At 38.8% G+C, this 22,510-nt stretch overlaps 1 protein-coding gene across 2 annotated transcripts in view; it reads right to left on the reverse strand.

Moving 5' to 3' along the window:
* Positions 1-376: 376 nt before the first annotated feature.
* The window catches only part of DRD3 (dopamine receptor D3), a 61,373-nt gene continuing 39,239 nt past the window's right edge, over positions 377-22,510 (reverse strand). Inside the window, exons 4-7 of one of the 2 annotated variants that reach the window (XM_027868476.1) lie at positions 20,341-20,537; positions 9,382-9,462; positions 1,383-1,752; positions 377-573 (exon numbers count right to left, since the gene is read on the reverse strand). In XM_027868476.1, coding sequence (XP_027724277.1) covers positions 377-573; positions 1,383-1,752; positions 9,382-9,462; positions 20,341-20,537 — 845 coding nt within the window. The remainder of the gene's footprint in view (positions 574-1,382; positions 1,753-9,381; positions 9,463-20,340; positions 20,538-22,510) is intronic. The other variant, XM_027868483.1, reaches the window with a different exon arrangement.

Raw genomic sequence — 22,510 nt, forward strand, 5'->3', positions numbered from 1 at the left:
TGAAGCAGAATAATGTCAGACAAGACTGGAAAGACAGTCTGGAGCCAAATTGCGGAGAGCCTTAAATGCCAAGATAAGGAGTTTAAGTTTTATTCTGAAAACAATGGGGAGGCCTGAAGATTTGGGTATAGGAGTCACATAATCAGTGTCACATTAAGAAGATTACTTGGGCATTTCTGTAAAACACAGATTGAAGATGTGAATTATTGAAGTCGAGAAGACCAATTATAATACAAAGATGTCAAGCAGCCTGGCAGATGAAAGCCTACAGTGTAGACAAAGGATTCTAACTGCCCCACCCAATGGAGTTTCAATCTTCATTGTCCCTAGAGAGGCCAAGGGAAGTCAACAAAGGTGGTGACTCTTCTCTCCTCCTTTAGCAGGACAGGATTTTGAGGAAAGCTCTGCGGAACTCTACATTGAAGGTGGTGTAGATCACAGGGTTGAGGGCGCTGTTCACATAACCCAGCCATGTGGTGGCACTATAGAGCTTGGGGGGCACATGGCAGGCCTGGCAGTGAGTATTGAGGATGTGGGTCAAGAAAAAAGGCAGCCAGCAGATAATGAAAGCCCCTAGATTTCAAATGGAGAAAGTAAACAAATTAGACATTTCATTTCACACTTTCCCCCAACATGTGTCATAATGGTATAGGAGACCTACACCCTTGCATCTTTCCAACCTTCTGTCCCTCCCCAACTTTTTGATTCCCAGGTGTCTCTTTAATAGTTCTTAATATCTCTCTGAAGCATTGTCATTACTATAGGTTCATAAACCTATCATTATAAGAGACCTTAGAGGCCCTCTTATCTAGTCTTCTCATTTTGCAGATGAGAAAACTGAGGCCCAGGAAACTGAAGTCACTTGATCAATGTCACATGGCTAGTAAGTGAAGAGCCTGATCTCTTTCTACTGTACCGTACTGTTTCCATTAGCAAATCAAATGAATATATATAACATAACATAACATAACACAATATAAATATATTAAGTTGTTCACAAAATTTAAAGAGATATATCCATGTGAGTTATTCTCATCACTTCATTTGAACATAACATTTTTTTGTTTGCAAAATGCGCCTTATTTTATTTGAATCAAATAGCTGGGAGATAGATAATACAAGTATTATCCTCATTTTACAAAGAAAACTGAGATTTGTAGGTTAAGTGGCTAAGTTAAGAGATTAAAGCCACACAGCTAATGCTGGAAGAATCAGGACTTGCACTCACATCCTTTGAGGTCAGATTCACTGCTTTTTGGCTTGGTAGTGAACAACTGAGGTGAGGATGGTTTTTATTCATCCTAGGTAATACCCAGGGCTTGTATCTTTATAATGCAGGATTTCTACTTTCTGGCAAATTCATGCATTCCCACGCAACTCACCCAGAACGATCACCAGCATCTGGGTTGCTTTCTTTTCTCGAAGTGGAATGCTACGGGGCTGCTGGGAACTCAGCCTCAGGGAAGTCATCATTCTGCCGTTGCTGAGTTTCCGAACCTCTAGGCTTAGCTTGGGAGCCATGGTGGGGCTCAACCCTCCCAGAGTCTTCCCATCTCCTTTCGACTCTCCTTCCTCATCTTGGTGTCCTGGCTTGGGCAAAGGGGCATCCTGGCAGAAGCTATAGTAGCGTTTCAATTCCATTGCTGCCAGTAGTTTCTCAGATGAATGGGCCCTTCCTGGAGAGGTGGCCTGAAGATGGGATAAAAGGGAATCTTGACAGCCAGGGGGGTATTCTTTTTCTTCAGTAGGTTCCTGCGAGGAGGGAAAATAAATAATTTTTTTAAATGATGATGATGATGAAAATAATAATTCACATTTATATATCCTGTTATGGTTTAGAGAACACTTTATATACATTACATACATACCTCACTGGAGCTTCCCAACAACCCTGTGGGGTAGATGCTAATCTTATCACCATTTAACAAATGAAGAAACTGAGACTTAGAAAGGTAGAATGACTTGCCTGGAGTTATAAAGCTAGTTAGTGTTTGGGGTACGATTTGAACTCAAACCTTCTTTTTTAAAAATTGGATAATATTTTATTTTTTCCAATTACATGTAAAGATAGTTTTCAACATTCATTTTTGCAAAATTATGAGTCCCAGATTTTTGTCCATCCCTCCCTCCCCTTCCCAAGACAGGAAGCAATCTGATATAGACTATACATGTACAATCATGTCAAATATATTTCTACATTAGTCATGTTGTGAAAGAAGAATGAGAACAAAAGGGAAAAACCACAAGAAAGAAAAAACAAAACCCCCCAAAAGTGAAAATAGTATGCTTTGATCTTCATTCAGACTCCACAGTTCTTTGTCTGGATGTGGTTAGCATTTTCCACTATGAGTTTTTGGGAATTGTGAGAAGAGCTAAATCTATCATAGTTAATCACATAATGTTACTGTTGCTGTGTACAATGTTCTCCTGGCTCTGCTCACTTCACTCACTATCAGTTCATCTAAGTCTTTCCAGGTTTTTCTGAAATCTGCCTGCTCATCATTTCTTATAGCACAATAGTATAACATTATATTTATATACCATAACTTATTCAGCCATTCCCCAGTTGATGGGCATTCCCTCAGTTTCCAATTCTTTGCCACCACAAAAAGAGCTGCTATAAATATTTTTGTACATGTGGGTCTTTTCCTCTTTTTATGATCTCTTTGGGATACAGACCTAGTACTGGAAGATTTCCATCTTGTCTGTGTAGAGGCTTCAGAGAAAGAACTGTCTTGATTTGAGTTGAGATCTCATTTCACTCCCTTCTTAAGAGCTCATTTGCTCCTATGTATGTTCTAGTATATTTTAATCTGTATGACTTCTCTGATTTCTGTTTGGCATATGCTTGGATAAATGGCTTTACTGCTCTTCACTATTTCTGATGGTTTTTTGTATATCCAGTGTTTGAAAGGAATGAGCTAGGTTGAGTCATGTAAGCTGAGGGCAACTTTTCCCCTTCAGAGTGACCAGGGAAATGTCTTTTGTTCTGAACCAGATTCATACTCCAGGATCAGCAATATTTGAAATAGCTACAAGTCTAGTCTGACACCTCTCTCAGAGAGCAATAAATACTTAGCCATGGCCTTTCTCCTGCTTCCTTCAAAGAAGAAATTGTAATCTCCCTTAGAAAGGGATGGCCAGATTCCAATCTGTGCCACCTGTGAATTGCACATTTACACATTTAGATAACTCATGTGGACATACATATCTTATACATATTTGTTACAAGGTTAACAAATGAATTTTTTCAAGGAGGGGTAGAGATGGTGAAAGTAGGGCTATAGATAGGGTTGCTAAAAGAAAGGAGGAAAAAGAAAAGAAGGTCATTGTGGCATTTAAAAAATGCATAGAAAAGAACAGGAAGAAGGCTAGAATGGAATCAGACAAGCAGAACAGCTTTGAAAGTCACATGTTGAATAGATTACATATTTAAAAAAGAAAAGCAAGCTGTGTATAACAGAAATTCACAGTTTCATGTACAAACCTCTTTTTCTGCTCTGATGTGTACATGGAAATTCTCATTTGATTTAGTGTTTAAGTTTAGAGTAAAAACAATTTAAAAAAAACCCAAAACAAAGTTCAGGCCTGTCTCCTTCCTAGAAGAAAAGTAAAGGGGATCAAGCAATGCCCTTTCACACTCCAGGTTATCAGAGACAGTAAAATGTTAGTAAGAATAAACCAAAAATGCAGAATAATGGTTTCATTATGAAAAAAATAGAAAAGGATTTAAAGAGGTGAAGGGGCATGCTCATCACTTTTAAGAGTTTGTAGAATAAAAGCATGTCACACAAAGGATGAAGGGAAGAAGGACCATTGTACACTTGGAGCTAAAAAAAAAAACAAAAAAGCAAATTGGAGGCTCTTCCTCAAGAGGAGAGAACTGAATGCTCTGAGAAGGAAACAATGTTTTTTCCTCCCAGAAATTATAAAATAATTCCACAGGTGGTGTTAGATACAAATCAGAAGAAGAGAAGATTTGTGGTAAAAGAAGAAAAGAACAGTAGATCAAATGAAATGACATATGAAAAACAAACCATAGACTGCCACATATAATATATGTATATCAGTTGTTATCATTAATGGTGTTTGGCGACTCTTTGCTGAGGGGTACTGAGACAGCTGTTTGTCAACCTGATAGCAATAATGGAAAGGTGTGCTGTCTTCTTGGAGGATGTATCCAATACATCAAAGAGAACTTCCCAGGACTTGTCAAAACAGATGACTAATGTCCAATTCTGGTGATTCACATTGGTGCTGCCAGAAAGGACCTCGGAAGCACAGCCAGAAATTATAACATTTTGGGGAAGAAATTGAAGAACTTAGGGGCAGAGGTTGTCTTTTCTTCTTTGCTGCCCGTTGAAAGCCCATTTACTGAAGATAAAAGCAGGTTAGAGAAGTGAAAAGATGGTTAAAGAGATGGTATCTAAGAATGGATTTGGATTTCTCCATCATGGAATGACAAGCTCCTAGTCAGGGTTAGAGTATACCTTACAAAGCCTGTCCAGAAGGTTTTTGCCTTGGATCTTGTACGTTTAATCCAAAGGACTTTAAATTGAAAAAGAAGAGGGAAGGAGGAAACTGCCTAGATATATCTACCAACCTAGAACTATAAAAGAGTAGCTACAATGTAGGAAGAATAGCATTGGAGGTACTCCACAGCTATCAAGAAACAAAGTCAATGGAAGGAAATAGTAGTAAAATCTATAGCCTTAAGTAATCTGTTTACAATTGCACAAGATATAGGCAACAAGCAAAATGAACTTAAGTCCTAATGCTATCCACAAGACTTGGCGGGATATTCCATAACTAAAATATGATTCTGGTTAGGTATGCCTCAGTAAAAAGAAACATTATAGGTAAAAGTGTGTGTGTGTGTGTGTGTGTGTGTGCACACATGTGCAAGCATGGGGGGGGTAGGGTATCATAAAAAAAGAAGATATGTTTATGTGAGGAAGTACAGGAACCAGAGGAAGAAAGTATGATGGAGAACATTTGGGTATAAATTAATAGAAGCAAAAACAGAAGTAAAATTGCCATTGCAATATACAAACTGCCTAGACAGAAAGAAGAAATAGATGAGGAATTCACGAGACAGATCCTGGCCCAGAAGTTTACATAGCAGTGATGGGAGACTTAAATAGTTTAGAGATCTTCTAGAGCTCTTTTTCTGCCCAAAGCAGAACTGGTAATAATTTTTGACTTGCTGTAATGATAATTTCAGTCTTCAAAAGACTACTGAAATCTTGGATCTTGCCTCAGTTCTCCATTGTGTGAGCTATTCCTCCCAATTTTATGTTATATGCAAATTTGTTAATCATAACGAATGTATCTCCATTCAAGACACTGATAATTTAACAAGTTACTATTTAAAATGTTGCCCAAGGACCAAAGACGGATCATTGGAACATTCTTGTGTGCCTTTCTTCTAGCTTGACATCACCTACCCTTTGGGCCTTCTCATTTAACAATTTTGAATCGACTTCATTGTATTATTATCTAGCTTACTTTCTTCCAGCTGGTACAAAAAGATAACATGAGGGACTGTCAAATATGTTGCTCAAATCTAAGTATCCTATTTCTAAAGTTTCCTCTCCTGATCTCTAAATCTAGTAACTCTATCAAAAAAGAAAATGAGTTTGACCTGCCAAGATTCTTCTTGGGGTAGCCAGGCTGGTTCTTAGTGTAAGGTGGGTGCCCAAGTGAGGCTCAACCGTGTTAAATATGCGGAGACTTATTACCAGTAGATTGGCCACTTGGTGATAGTTAGCCATAGCAACTTATTTACAAAGAAAAATACAAAATGACCCAGAGTCTTGTGCAACCCCTTACTGCTTCATCAGTGATGATGGCAGAATGGTAATAAAATGGGGGGGGGAAAGGGGGTCTGGGCATGCTAAGTATTATACAATTTTTAGGCTGCCTAGAAACACTTAGTTGTTGGTATTCTGCATGGGAAATCCTTATGCACTGACCAATGAGTGGAAATACTTAGCTCTTTCTAACTGCAAGCCCTGTGCTTTATTCTTTGTGCCATCCAGTTGTCTCTGATTTGAGCATTTTAAGGTTTATATGGTGTTTTACATACAATTAGACCAGAGCGACTACTCACAGAGCAGGTCTGTGCTAGAGGTGATATAACTTTGAGGGTTTTGAGGGATTCATTCTCAAAATATCTCTAGGAGGAGAAGATACCAAATGTTTTTGGGGAAAAATCATGGATATTATTATTACTAAAAAAAAGTAAGCAAAAAGAAATATTAACAATGAATAGATATAACTACTTTCCGATCTCTACAGAATCTCTAAGAGACTCCTCTATACATATGTTGGGAGTAAAACTGATGAAGGTCTGAAAACTACATCTTTTATGGTCACACAGTGGGCTAAAGTATAGAAAATATATGATCTAGCAATGCTTATTGTTTGTTTTTACTATAAAATATGTTTTGTTGGAGGAACATGTTTCTTTAAAGGCTGTCCTCTAACAATATGTTTCCCATACACATCAAAATCATACATGATTCTTGGAGAGATAGAACAATAGAGATAACTTTGTTTGATGACCCTCCGATTATCACATGAAGGATAAAAAAGGAAGTATTTATTATGGTCATAGAGGATATCCAAGTGAAAGAGAAATTCCTTATAAATAGTGAAATCCTCTATATGATCCTATTTGGGGATGACATTTTATGATTGAATTAAGTCCCAGAACATTTTGGAGCCTCCTAAAAGAGATCCATAATCACTCAAATGAATTTGGTCTAACTATCCACACTGGAAAAACTCAGGAGATGAAGAATGATGATTGTCCCAACTCCTATAGACAATTGACTAGAAAACCCATGTGTATACACACACATGTACATAAATAAATATATATATATGTCCATTAGTATATATATCTTGTATAGACACTTTGTATTGAAAGTGAACTGAGTTTATAACTGAACGGGAGGAGTAGAGTGGGCTATATTGCCTTCGGGAAATTGAGCAGTGCTTTTCATGACTCCAAAGTTTTCCCTAAAACAAAGGCCTGTGTTTTTAATGTCAATATTTTCCCAGTGAAGCTGTGTGGTTATGCATCATGGAATATCATAGTCTCTTGATGAATTAAAGTTGTGAGCCATCCAAAGGGTGATGGAGAGGCACATGATATGTATGAGTAGGCTGCAACATATTACTAATGAAAAACTATGAAGGAAAAGTGATGTGCAGGATGTTATCAGAGAAAAGGACCAATCACATAGCAAAAGCAAGAGATAATTGAAAAAAAGCCCATGTGTTCTTTTGGAATCTCCACACTGTCAGGAGATATGAAAGTAAGCCCCCAACAAGTTAGGTCAGGTGTCTGAGGAGAATATCCTGCCAAAGCAGGACAAGAGTCTCACAGAATGAGATGATGGGTTGCAGTACACCTCAGTGGAGTGAGTACCCGCATCAATGAAATCATAGGTCCCTTGAAATATTGAAATATGGGATTCCACAGTACTCTTAGGTGTTATAGGTATTTTTGACAGGGTTCTATGAATTTTCTTCTTTATGTTTAAAGGTGACATTTCTAACTAATAAACTTTGGAGAAGAGGAAAAATTCTTTTTGACTCCCTCCTTCCCCTGTTACTGTCTGAATAAGATAATGCTCCCATTATCTCTTTGAAACTGTAGATGACCTGGCAGATTTTTTGGGGGAAGGGGGATGATCTTTCCAAAATCAGTCCAACCATGCCAGCTGGCAAATACAACTCTAATCATCATGCTAAAGGTTTAAGCACAATGGCACCATATCTGCCACATTTCAGCCTGTCTCTCTTTCAATCCTTTCCTCTTTTGTAATATAGTGCTTAGGATGACTTCAGTAAGAACACAAAGTAACCTGAGGGTTCCCCTTCTTCTAGGATCTTTCTTACCTGACTCCTTCAGCTATCTCTGCTGCCTCTTATCATAATCTCCAAGACTGGCATAAGGAAATACCACAGCCACTCTATATGGCACACCAAGTTCATTACCCAAATAGGATGACATAACCGAGTTTTCACTGCAGTTATTAGGACCAGCCTTGACCCTTGAAATAGTCCTGCTAGTATCACCATTTTTTTTCTCCTTCCATATTCTATCTCCTTGAAATTGATCTGGATTAGGAATTCCTGAGCTATCTGCCTTGGATAGCTTCCTACCTTTGACAGCCCTAGTTGCTTCTCAGACCTTTGTGAAAAGCAGTTAATTAGCTCGACACAAACATGACAAAGATGCAAAGGTTTAGCCCTTCACCACTGCTGGAATTTCAAAGCTCCTTTTATAATGAGCTCTTGGCTTTGGTAGTTAGAGGAGACAGAAAACCCTTCCTTCTCTTGGAGCCCGGGTCCCATTAGAGCGTTTTATGTTTTAATGGCAGTGTGAGGCTTCTTTGGGATAGTGAGGTTCTGGGTAGCTTGTGAGATAGTTTTATGCTATCCTCTGGTTCAGTGAATAAATAGAATACTTCAGTCACAAAGCTGCAATCTGTCTTCTCTTTCAGAATTAATTAGCTTTAAATTGTACCTGAAGAGAATGTTTCCCTTTCCCCTTCCTCTGTCTTTCTGTTCCACTCAGACAATCTTGGCTTCTAGTTCCATTTCCTCTAACATTTACGGATGACTGCAATCTTATCACTCCATTCTGACCCAGTTCTTCACCCTCACATCCCTTTCTAAGAAACATTCAAGTACTATAATTTGATGTTGCCTACTACATTGCAAAAAAAAATCAGAAAGAATCTCAGATCTGGCATATATTATGTGTATATCTATGTACACGAGTGCTTGTGTAGGAGAGGGAGTATAAGTATATGAAATGGTTATAAGCATAAATCATGCTTCTAGGGGACATATTTCAAAATGATTACAATAGCTAAAGAGCTATGGTTTTTCTTTCCTCCATCATCTTAGACATTTTCCACAATGGTGGCAAATACCTACAGACAGCTGGTGGCACAGTGGATGGAGTGCTAGACCTGGAGTTAGAAAAATCTGAATTCAAATCCAGCTCAGTGATCCTGGGCAAGTTATTTAAACGTTGGCCTCAGTTTCCTCAACTGTAAAATGGGGATGATAGTAGTACCTACCTCCCAGGGTTGTTGTGAGGATCAAACGAGATAATATTTGTAAAAAGCTCTTAGCACAGTGCCTGTCATAGCATAGGTGCCACATGAATGCTTATTTCCTTCCTTCCCTTCCCTTCCCTTCCTTCCCCTTTGGCAAGGATATATCTCCCTGTTTTATCCATCACCTGAAATTAGTGAGCAGAGGGTTGTCAAACAAAGTTGTCTCTGTTGATTCATCTTTCAATGAATGATTTCAAGGAAACGTCTTTTTCTTATGTTCAAAGAATGGCCTACTTACTGTTTTCCCCGTGGTTTCTGATGAGGAAAATCTGGACCTTATTGAGAAATGCCGAATTGCATGCCGCCGCAGAAAGAGAGACTAGGATGGGGTAGAGAAAGAAGAGAAATTCAGATATAAAATAATAGTAGTACATCATGGGAGTGACATAGAATTAACTTGAATATGGTAAATGCTCATTACACTGGTGAAATTCTTAGGCTTTTGTCAGTTAAAAAAATTTACAGTATATGGACTGAATCCAAGGCCTTCAATTCATCACCTACAACACCTTCATCAAAAGGAACAATTCTTGTTTTACCTGAACATCCTGGGGTCAACCATCAACCATATCTTCTCTTTAAACCTCAGTCTTCTTATTCTTGAACTGGGAGCCCCTAAAAACCTAATAATATCCTTCTTGTGGGGTGAGACTGAGCCTAAGAAGCTCATCATATGCTTAGAGGAAAGTCCCCTGAAGGACAGCTTTCATTCTGCCTGGAAGGAACTTGCTTTGAGGTCCCTGAAACATACCTTTACCTAGGAAGCACATGTTGCAAAGCCCTCAGAGCAGCCCCTTTTCACTAATGGAATTTGATTCCTCTTTCCCTCTGTTCCCCTGCCAAGGTCCTGTCTTGAAATGCTCTCCAACTGCAGGAAATATGAGAGGGAGAAAAGACAACATTCCCCTCTTTTTTCTTTCCTAGGTCAGTTGAGAGTGCATCTCAGAAAGTCTCCAACCCCTCTCCTCATCCACATCTATTCTTTGTTATTGATTGTTTTATTCTATCTAGTGCAGGCTTTTTGAGGGTTAATTTTGTTCTGTTTTGTTTTTCTATTTTGAGATAATGGAGAGGGCTGGGCTTGGAGATAACCTCTTAACAATCTTCTGAGGAATCCCTCTGGTATTTGCATTGTTCTTAGCAATTAAAAAAAGAAATTTGTTGACATACTATGTTTTGACACTACAGGTACTGCCTAACAAATACCCAAATGAATCCCTTTACAAATTTTATCTTTTTTTTTAATTAGCAAGATAAAACCCAATGAATTAATAAACAAGCAACAATTTTTTTTTGCTGCATTCCTTTCTGTCCATAGTTCTGATACATTCTTCTTTCCCCTCCTCTTCTGTCCCGTTCTCTTCCTTCCCTGTCCTCTACCCCTTTCATTTTATGAAGGTGTGGGAGAGAAGAGGTATTAGACTGCCTACCAAAGTGATCTACAGAGCCATTGTTCTGACCTCGTTGTTGTATGTCTGTGAAACCTGGACATAAGGTTCCAGATAAAGTTCCAGACACTGAGGTCTTTTCTTGAGCTGAACTGCCAAGCACTCACTTCCTTGGCATTGTAGATACATATTTTATACACATTTCTGCACATTTCGTTTTATACACCAAACTCTGCTGCAGAGGGCACAACTCTGATGGGCTGGCCATGTTAATCAAATGCCAAACATATATTTGCCTAGAAGTCTATTGTATGGAGAACTTTCACAAGGCAAACATTCACCTGAAGGTCAGAAGAAGCTATTATAAGGACACTCTCAAGGACTCTTTGAAGAACTTTGGAATGGATTGTGAGACATGGGAGACATTGGCCCAAGACCACCCTGCATGGCACGCTTACATCAAAGAAGGTGCTGTGCTCTATAAGCAAAGCAGAATTGTCAAAAGAAATATGAATGTGCAAATTTAGAGACATCTCCACTCCAAATGCTCATGTGGACTGATTGCACCCAACCTGTGGCAGAGCCTTCCCAAGCTCCTCTTGGTCTGATCAGCCACAGTCAGACACACTGTACTTTGACCCCAACATAGTGATATCATTTTGGTCCTCTTTGAGAAAGAAGGGCAAAAACCAACTACTCAATGTATATACAAGGGGCAGCTAGGTGGCACAGTGGATAGAGCACCGGCCCTGGCTTCAGGAGGACCTGAGTTCAAATCTGGCCTCACACGCATAACACTTACTAGCTGTGTGACCCCGGGCAAGTCACTTAACCCCACTGCCTAGCCAAGAAAAAAAAAAAAAAGAAAAACAATACATACAATTCTAGTTCTATAGATATTATTTGTTGTCACTGCACATAGGTCCTTCCACATTTCCTTGCAGCACTCTAACTAACTGATTTGGAGCTCTAGGGAAGAATATTAAATTGTCCTCTCACCCTATTGGCATGGCACTCACTTCCTTGGCATTGTAGATACATATTTTATACACATTCCTGCACATTTCATTTTATACACCTAAGAGAAATGCCTCACTCGCCTTACCTTTGTTATGGTTGTTTCCTTATAAGCTTCATATACATATATACAAACATATATGTATCTATATGTAGATACATACATATGTAGCTATAGAGCTCTCTATAGAAATGTATATCTATATCTATCTATCTATCTATATTTATCACTTTTTATGACACTGGAATATTCCATTATATTATCATACTATGGTTTATTCATCTAGTCCCCAGTTGTTGGACATATAAGTTATTTCCATTTTTTTTTTTTTGCCATTACAAATAGAACAGCTATAAATATTCTTGTACAGACTGGTCCTTTTTTTCTTTTTAGGATTTTTTTGAAAAAAAAAAAAAAAGGATTCTAGCAGTAGAATCATTGGACCAAAAGGTGTGATTAGTTTGATTACTCTTTTTTTTTTTTTTTTTTGTGAGGCAATTGGGGTTAAGTGACTTGCCCAGCACACAGCTAGTGATTGTTATGTGTCTGAGGCTGGATTTGAACTCAGGTCCTCCTGACTCCAGGGCTGGTACTGTATCCACTGTATCACCTAGTTGCCCCTAGTTTGGTTACTTTTAATGAATGTTGCCATGTTGCTATCTGAAATGTTTACACTAGATATAGTTCAATCAAAAATGTATTAGAATGTGTTTCCCCACAGCTTTGATAACATTTGGTTTTATTATTCTTTACTATTGTTGTCACGCTAGTGAGTGTAAGGTTGTCATAGTTGTTTTGATTTGTATTTTTTATTATTAGTGAATTTAGCATCTTTTCATATAATTATTAAGTATTTGTATTTCTTCCTTAAAATTGTCTGTGATATTTGAGGATAGTTCCATTGGGAAGGAAGCAAACAAGCATTTATTAAGTGTGCCAGGCGCTGTGACAAGTGCTTTACAAATATCTCATTTGATCCTTGGGTGATAGGTGTTACTATTATCCTCATTTTATAGTTGAGGAAATGGAAGCAGACAGAGGTTAAGTGAGCTACCCAGGGTCACCCAGCTAGTAAGAGGCTGGATTGAGCTTGGTCCTGACTCCTGGCAACTAGGTGGTACAGTGGGATACCAAGTGCCAGGCCTGGAGTCTGGAAGGCTCATCTTCCTGAGTTCAAATGTAGCCTTACTAGTTGCATGACCTCAGGCAAGTCACTTAACCCTGTTTGCCTCAGTTTCCTCATCTGTAAAATGAGCTGGAGAAGGAAATGGCAAACCATTCCAGTCTCTTTGCCAAGAAAACTCCCAATGAGATCACAAAGACTTGGATACAACTGAACAACTTTCTGACCCAGGCTCAGCCCTAGACTGTACCACCTAACTAAGGTCATCTAGCATCCCTTTGACACTCATGTCTCAGTTCCTGGCATTTTCTTTGGTGTCTCCCATGCTTCATATGCTCTCTCCCCTCATCTCTGCCTATTGGCTTTCCTGGCTTCCTTTAAGACTCAACAAAATCTCATCTTCTACAGGAAGCCTTTCCCAACCCCTCTTAATTCTAGTGCTTTTTTGTTGTTGTTCAGTCACATTTGACTCTTCATGACCTGGCAGAGATACTAGAGAGGTTTGCCATTTTGCACAGTTAGTAAGTATCTGAGGCCAGATTTGAACTCAGATCTTCCTGATTCCCAGATTGGTGCTCTATCCACTGCACCACTTTTTCTCTGTTAATTAATTCCTATTTATCCTGTATCTAGCTTGATTGTACATTTTTTTTTTTTTGCTTGTTCTTTAGATTATGAGTTACTTGAGGGCAGGGGCTATATTTTGCCTTTTTTTTTTTATCCCCAGCACTTAGCACAATGCCTGGTGCATACTGGGCTTAGCACAGTGACTAAGAACATAGTAGGTGATTAATAAATGTTTATTGATTGACTGACTGAAGGACTTCCCCAAGATCACATGACTAGTAAGTGTCAGAGGTCACATTTGAACTCAGATCTTCTTGACTCCAAGCCCAGCACTCTATCCACTGTGCCACCTATTTTACACTCTCCCTAATCCTGAGATCTGTAATTCCACATCTCCAACTAACTGCTAGACATTTCCATCAGGATATCTAATAGACACCTCAAGATTAGCATGTCCAAAACAGAACTCATTTCACATGAAACTTACCCATTCTTATACCATCTCCATTTCCTTTTGGGAGGTGAGGGTACTAATATTTTTCCAGTTACCCAGGTTCATCAGCTAGGACTAATTTTTAACTCTTCATTCTTCTTCATATTCCATATCCAATCAATTGCCAAATCTCATCAATTCCACCCTCCTATTTCTTCCTCTCATCTCTCTCATTTCCTTCTTTCTCTCTCTCTCTCTCTCTCTCTCTCTCTCTCTCTCTTTTTCAGCCTGTGTGTGTGTGAGTGTGTGTGTGTGTGTGTGTGTGTGTGTGTGTACATATATCTTGCCAAATCTACATATCTTCCCTTTGTCTCTCCTGAGCTCTCTTCTTGCCTGCACTGATGCAGTAACTTCCTCATTGGTCTGTCTTGTTCCAGTCTTAATACCCCCCCCCCCACTCTTCACACCCTCACCCCCACCCCATCGCTGTTAAATGGATATTTTAAAATTGCAGGTCTGACCATTTCATTCCACTACTGAAGAAGTTTCAGTGACCCACCCCCCCACTACCTTTTGAATAAAGCATACATCTTTCTGTTGGGTGTTTAAAGCCCTGCACACTCTAGATCCAGTTTGGGTACCTTTCCAGGATGATTATACATGACTTAACTCTACATCAGCCTTACATATGCTACCTTATGGCCAAGCCAGACTTTTTGTTGTTCCTTATGGGTGTCATTTTCTTACCTGTTTCTGTCCCCTTTTCACAGGGTATCTCCTATCCCCAGAATGCTCTCTGTTTTTATCTCCACTTCTTGGAATCCCTAGCCTTCCTCAAAATTCAGGTTAAGTCCCACCTTTTTCAAGAAGCCTTTTCTAATTCTCCCTGTTAATAACAACTCCACAAATCACTGCATTTAAAATTTGTATCTAGCCTATTATTTATTTATCTGGAACATGCTGCATCCCCCTAGTAGAATGTAAGCTTTTTGAGGCCAAGGAATACCTCCTTTTTATATTTCTACCCTCAGTGCCTCACACAGTGCTTGGCACCTAGTTGATGTTAAAGTGCTTGTTGGTTGATAATTCAACAGTCAGTAGGGGAGCACTGAAGCTTCTAGAGCAATGTAATGAATAGTCACAACTATGCTTAAGGAATATCCATTTTGACGAAGTATGAAGGATAAATTGGAGTGGAGAGAAACAGGATGAAAGGAGAACATTTTAAAATGAAAATGCAAAAACAATTCTTAGCTCCTACTACTAAAACAGGTTTCAGGCAGGATTTTGCTCTCAGACTATAGTTTCCTGACCTTTGGTCTAGGTCAACTAGAGTATGTTAGTGGATAGAAATGGAAGTGAGATATTGAGGAGGTAGAATTAACAAGACTTGGAAATTAATTATATATGGGAAAGGAGAGGGGATACTCAGGAATTGAGGAGGACATCAAGATTGCAAACCTGGGTAATTAGAAGGATAACACCCTAATGAAATTAAGAGGAGAAGCTTTGGGGAAACATAAGCAATGTTGTTTTGGATACATTGAGTTTTCAATGCCTATGGGGTATTCAACTAACTATAATAGTGAAAAGGAAAGAAAAAAACATTAATTGGGTGTTCACTTCAAAAACCTAAAAGAGAAATAAAGCAGAAAAACAAGTTCTCTTTCTCATCTCCCTTATTTCCACCCCTTGGAATCGCTGTTGCCTCTTAAAGTTCTGCTCAAGTACCATTCACTTCATGATGTCCTAGGCTAAGAGAAAATAGCCAATATTGAAGATCAGAGATTCTAAGCAATGAAATGAACCTATAGTAAATCATGATGCAATGATCAAGGAATCTATATGGAAACCGAAAAAAAATGTCTTATTAAATAATGACTTGGTGAAACAAGAAATTATCAAAATAAGAGAAAATTACATCAAAGATAATGAGAATATATGTGTATACATACACCACATATATTCACACACGCACACACACACACACACACACACACACACACACACACACACACACATACACACACGCACACATAACAAGAGGAAAAGACTTCAGGTCCCGGTGAAGGATTTGAAGGAGAGAAAGGAGATCCTGGAAAATTAGTTTTTGTTCTACAATCTAGAGGTTTCAGCAACACAACCTTTCTCCCAAAACATATCATACCAGGTCCAGAGTCCTAGTCCCCTTGTTTGTGGCAGTTTCTTCTACCTATTCTTCTGCACTCTTTGTTCCATCTGCCTTTTTCTGGTGTCATGTTTTTCTGCTTGTTCGTCAGGATCTGGGTTCCTTTCTGAGTCTCTCTCCTAGACAATGTAAACTGACTTTTAAAGGTCACCCAAATGTCTGACTTATCATTCTTTATCCTGTTGTGTTTTTTTCCTTTCTGAGTCATTCAAGAGACTAATTGCCGCTTCATAAAAAGATCAACCTGTTGTGGCCAAAATGTGACCTCCATGACCTCGGCTTAAAAAACATTTTTTGATGTTGTGTAACATATACTATATATCATATAATTAGTTACCAATTCTGTGTAATTTATTTTATACATTTAAAAGCATTCTTCTGAGATGGGGTATGTAGGTTCACCAGACAAGGGGTTAAGAATCCCTGTGTTAACGTCCCACTGTCCTCACTTCTCTGATATTCAGTACTGGGCTTTCAAGGATCACTCTCTTACGTGCATTTCATAAATTGTTTTGGCCATTTCTTGGAAATTTTCTTTGATAGTTTCTCGAAACAGAGTGTTAAGACTTTCCTAGATTCTTTTAAATCCTATGAGATGGTAGTAACCTTGAAATTGTGTTGTTGCTATTGTTGTTTAGAGTGTTGTTGAGAATGAAGATTCTCAAAGAGGACCATTGACACCAGGAGGATGATGTCTTAACTTGTGTGTGAACTGGATGTAAGTGAGGCAGAACTGTGCAAAGTCACCAGCCTCACTTTCTCCTCCAGAGACATCAAAGTACAGTGGAAAGCAAAGTCAAGATGGTTGGCAATGGCTTGGGTGACCTTGGCCTTTCTAAATTAAGATCTTTTTTCAAGATTATAGTGTATCTTCCAGGCCTATAACTTTGGTACCTATGTTCTTCAATAGTTTTGACAATTCAATGATTTTTTTTGAGCCAATATTCCCAATTGCTCTGTATTTATGGGCTCTGTTTTCTGTTTTAGTAAGAAAAATCTACACATAAATCTACAGATTTGGAGGAAGTCTCCATGTTGGTCATGATTTTCTTCATGATTTCCTCTTATTCTTTTATGGTATTTTAAATTTTTAATTGGCTTCATGTAATTTTTTTAAAAAAGCTTTTTATAAAGCTCTCCTTTTACTTAATTTTGTTAGTTTACTGGTATTTCTAGTTCTTACATAATTTCTTTGAATGAGCTGTTTATCCCATGCTTTGGGATATACTGAATCATTTCTTTTTAAAAATTAATTAATTAATTAATTTTTAATTTTCAACATTCACTTTTATAAGATTTTGAGTTTTAAAATTTACCTCCTCCCTCCTGAATCATTTCTTTATCCCTCTCTATCTTTATCCATCACCATTCAGTTGATTTGGTCATTCAGTAATATTTTGGTATTGAACTGGCATACTTAAAATTTTTTTCTCATTCTAAATCTTGCTTGGTTTATATTTTCTTGTGTATGTTCATTCTTAGGCATTTTTCTTCTCTTTGTTGTATATATTTATTGTGTTTTGTATGAGGTATGTGAGGAACGTACCTCCTCTCATTCATTTTTCTCCAATATCTTGGATGTCTCTGTTCTTTATCATTCTTACTAGTCTCCCTTGATTTCATGAGTAATGACTGCCAAAGTATTACTTGTTTCACCTCATTAGCATATCTAGCTCTCTCTCCCTCTCCCCCTTTGAAACTAACTTCTTCCTCTTCCTGCCTCACCTTTAGTACCAGTTCGTTCAAATTTATTTTCTTCAAATTTCTGTCTCTGATCATCTTCACAATTTCCAAACCCTCTAAATCTCCTTATTTGTAATTTCTTTTTCTAATTCTCCTTCAACTCAAATCTTTCACCTAGAAACTAGCCTACAATTGATGAGCATTTCTCTACTTGCATAATTTGAGAAGCCAGTAAGGCATGAAGATGTCCTTGTAGACAATGTATACCTTGGGTCGTGTGACACATTAAATGCTGCTTTATGATTAGTTATACTTGTTAATAAATGTACAAGTTATTTAACTTTCCATGTATACAGTCATAGTATGATATGATAAGACCTTAGGGCAGAGGTATCATAGTCAGGACCTAGATAGAGGCTGCCCAGACAGCTTGAACCAGATTAAAATACAATTGGGAAATGTGTACAAAATAAATAAAAAATACAGTACAACATAGATAATGCCATTTTATGTTTTTTCTAAATCAGTATGCAGCCTAAAGGGATTCCTTTCTATCTGAGTTTGACACTCCTGCCTTAGAGATCTCTTTACAGCTAAAGAAAGTAAGATGTAAAGAAATGAGAAGACTTTTTCTGAGTCATAAGATGAGTTAGTGACAAAGCCAGAGCTAGAATTTGTAGAAGTCTTATGACTTCTAAAATGGAGCTTTTCCCCTTAACCTACTATGTCTAACCTCCTCAATTAGATTGTATTTTTTTAAAACAGGGCTCTATGTTTAATCTCTGCAGTTTCTTACAATTTACCATCAACACAGGGAGAAGGGAGTGGGAAAACATATTCACTTTCTTCCACATCCAGCATTAAGTAACAAAATAAGGCAGACTCTTAGCCCCAAAGAGCCTCCCCAGCCTGCTGTTTTCTCTTCAAAAGCATAGAATTACACCTCAAGCTGGTGCTACAAACCACAAATAAATATGCAGCAGAGAGAAAGAAAGAAACCAGGAGGCCGTGGAGGCAACAAAAGAACCTTCCAATGCTCATTATGCGTGTGGGGGGGAGAGGTACACACACAAGCATGCAGAACACAGGTAACCAGCCCTGCTCTTTAAATCCCAAACTGACTACTAGGCAAGTGGCCAGATGGCCGCTCCTCCCATCCCTCTAACTTCCCAATATAAAGCCCAGTGGAACAGGGCAGAAAAGTGGCAGGGAGGGATAATGTCTGATATCCCATTGTATAACACGTAACACCTAGCATCGGAGCTTTTACATAATGGGCATTAGGATAAAAGGATTGAGAACTGAAAGAGATTTGAGAGGGTATGTAATCCAACTGCCAGACTCTAAAAATACATGAGAAAACTAAGCCCTGGAAAGATAAGTGATTTGCCCAAGGTTCTACCAGTAACAAGAGGCAAAGTCAAGATTCAAACTCAGATCTGATTCCAAATCCAGTGTTTTTTTTCCATTGATCCCACAGGGTATCACTTCTTCTAGTTGTTATCATTTCCATCTGTGAGTACTGCATATGAAGACCAAGAACACATGTGCCATGCCCCCTCCCCACCCAGGGCAAGGGGTTCTTAACATTTTTATGTTGTGGGTTCCTCTGGCAATTCTGGTAGTGCCCATGGTCCCCCTTCTCAGAATAATGTTTGCTGCCTACATTCATAATGGAAGGAAATGCTAAATTTTGGCTTGAGGTTACTAAAAATTAAAACTTTTTTTTTTATATTCCCGTTCCTAGGACAACTGGTAGATAATGATAGTAGCTAACATTTACATAGCACTTATCTTGTGCCATGCACTTTTATAATGATTATCTCATTTAATCCTCTCAACAACCCTGGGAGGCAAGTGCTATTGTTATTCCCACTTTATAGATGGGCAAACTGAGGCAAATGGAGGTTAAGTGACTTGCTCAGGGTCACACAGCTAGAAAGTAACTGAGGTTGGATTTGAACTCAGGTTTTCCTGACTCCAGGCCCAGCATTCTATCTATCTTATTGCCTAGTTGCCTATAGCTGTGTGGCAACAATTTCTTTCTACCTTACTTCAGGAGCAATTAGAAGTGTACCCTTAAGGCAAAGATATTTCCTTTTCTGAGCCCAGAAGCAGCATTTTTCTAGCCCATCTAGCACACCTTCTCATCTAGTAGCCATTACCTTCTTACAGTGGCAGATTTTGCCAGAAAAGAATTTGTACTAGCCCAAGCAACTCTTTAAAGGTGCCCTGAGATTGAATTTTCATATTTATGTTAGAAATCATTTCTTACAATAAAAATAACAAATATTTCATAAGGGTTCCAAAATGTTTTCCTTACAACAACTCTGTGAAGCAGGTAACGTGAGTTTTATTATCCCCATTTTACAGATGAGGAAACTGAGACTTAAGTGAAGTGACTTATTAAAGGACATGCATTGGATAAGGGGGCAGAGCTGGGACTTGCAATCTGTTTCTCTGATTCCAAAGCTAGTGTCTCTTCCTGGTTTCCATTCCTCAGTGAGCAATGGCCTCTGAGAAAAGTGGAACAACCAGATCTTGCCTAAAATCATTCCCGTTAAGGTGGATTCACTAGACCTATTGTTAGACTCTGGTGATTTCTTCCACTCTTTGAGGGGAATGTCTGTTCTGCTTCAGAAAGGCAGTCAGCACGTATTAGATGAGAGAATAGAATCTGGACTTGGACTTGCAAAATGGCAGGCCAGAATGGCGACTGATGGACCACCAAGATGGGCAGGCTGTAGGGTCAGGTGGTGCCTCCTATGGCCTTTCTGGGCTCCAATAGGGTTCTTACTTGTGGGGGGTAGCCAGGTTTGACGCTGATGCATTGGCTGTTCTGCCGAGTGAGAATCCTTTTCCTCCTCCTTCTTCTCAGCACCACATAGATCCGAGCGTAGACAAGGAAAGTCACAACAAAGGGCAAATAGAAGGAAATCACTGAGGAGTAGATGACAAAGTCTGGGTTGGAGATGGCACAGACACTGGGATCCCCTGTGAGGACAGAGAAGGGCAGAAAGGAGAAAGGAGAACCATTTGCAGACCTTAGTGGGGATGTCATTATTCATCGGGGAGTAGCCAAAGCTGTGTGTAGAGCTGGACACAGCAGTGACTACAAGTCCCAAGAGGCAGCTCCCCATCTGAATCTGAATGAAGGTTTCCGGGGAAGTGGAGCCTCATCAATAGATGTAGTTTTGGGGAAATTCACAAAACAGACCAAAGGGTAGAACGGGCTGACACCAGGTGACAAGAGTTGGCCAAGGGCACTCGTATAGTTGGGAAAGAGAATGAATGGTAGTGGAACCTCATCCTTTCATCTCCATCCTGTAGAACTCCAGTTATTCCTCTATTCCTGGGGCTATCACATCAATCTACCCCTCAAGTAGGCCTGTTTCTTCTGGCCACAATATTTGCTTGACCCCCAGTTATATACTGCTTTGCCTCATAATCAAGAAGTTAATGGCAAGAACACATGCATTCCATGAACATGTGGGATTGTCCTTTATCTCAGTGTTTTGTCCTACTTTTTACTGGGTAGAGTAGAGAATGGTGCTAGTACTATATTGACCCCATGTATAAATAGCACCGGAAGCACATGATCTCCTTTTAGCTTTTGCAGACCAGGTAGAGGGACCTAATTCCACCCTACACAGCAGATTCTTGGAATATAGGCATACTTCGTTTTATTGCACTTTGCTTTATTGTGCTTTGAAGACATTGAGGTTTTTTAAAACTAATTGGAGGTTTGTAGCAACCCTGCATTGGGCAAGTCTATCTGTGCCATTTTTCCAACAGCATGTGCTCACATTTTGGTAATTCTTGCAATATTTCAAACATTCTCATTATTACTATATCTTTTATAGTGATCAGTGATCTTTGAAGTTACTATTATAATTGTTTTGGGTTGCCATGAACTGCACCCATAGAAGAGGGTGAATTTAATTGATAAATGTGTGTGTTCTGATTGCTCTACTGTGGGGCAGTTCCCCTCTTCCTTGAGACACAATATTGAAATTAGGCCAATTAGTAACCCTATGATGTCCTCTAACTGTTCAAGTGAAAGGAAGAGTCAATCCATGTGGCAAGCTTCATTGTTGTCTTATTTTAAGAAATTGCCACAGCCACCCGGACCTCCAGCAGCCACCACCCTGATCAGTGAGCAGCCATTAACATCAAGGCAAGAACCTCCACCAGCAAAAAGATTAGGACTCGCTAAAGGCTCTGAGGATGGTTAGCGTTTTTTAGCAATAAAGTATTTTTTACTTAAGGTATGTACATTGGTTTTAGACATAATACTATTGAACAACAACAACTATTGCATATTTAATTCACTACGGTATTATTCTTCAGTTGTTTTTAGTTGTATCTAACTCTTCATGACCCCAGTTGTGGTTCCAACCTGGCACTCTAACCACCGCACTACCTACTTGTCCTCATTAATCATCAAAAAACATTCATTGGACATATACTATATGTCAGGTACTCTTCTAATCCTAGGGATACAAAGAAAGCCAAAAAGATAGTCTCTGTCCTCAGGGAGCTTACATTCTAATGGGAATAATGTGTGAACAATCAAGTAGATACAAGATATATGTAGAGTAGAAGGAAGATACTCTGAGACAGGAAGGCAGGAGTATGCTGGTAAATATTTAAAAACCAGGTCTGGGGGGGGGAGGGGAGAATGTATGTACCACTTTTAAGTTTAATCTGCATTATTAACATTTTTTCCATCACTCTGGTAAGTCTAGACAATCAACAAAACAATATCTCAATCCCTGATTTGTAGTGTTTGAAGGTTTCTGAGGTGTCAAGGCTCACAGTGAATATTTAACAATCAGTTCTCAACTCCAATACACCACTGCAGGAATGTATTAGTACACAGGACTGAGAAAGGCTTCCTGCAGAAGATGATATTGGAGCTGAGTCTTGAAGGAGGTCAGGGACACTAATAAACAGAGGTAAAGGAG

The sequence above is a fragment of the Vombatus ursinus genome, unplaced genomic scaffold (assembly GCF_900497805.2).
Source record: "Vombatus ursinus unplaced genomic scaffold, bare-nosed wombat genome assembly UNPS02001419.1, whole genome shotgun sequence".
NCBI classification, from domain to species: Eukaryota; Metazoa; Chordata; class Mammalia; order Diprotodontia; family Vombatidae; genus Vombatus; species Vombatus ursinus.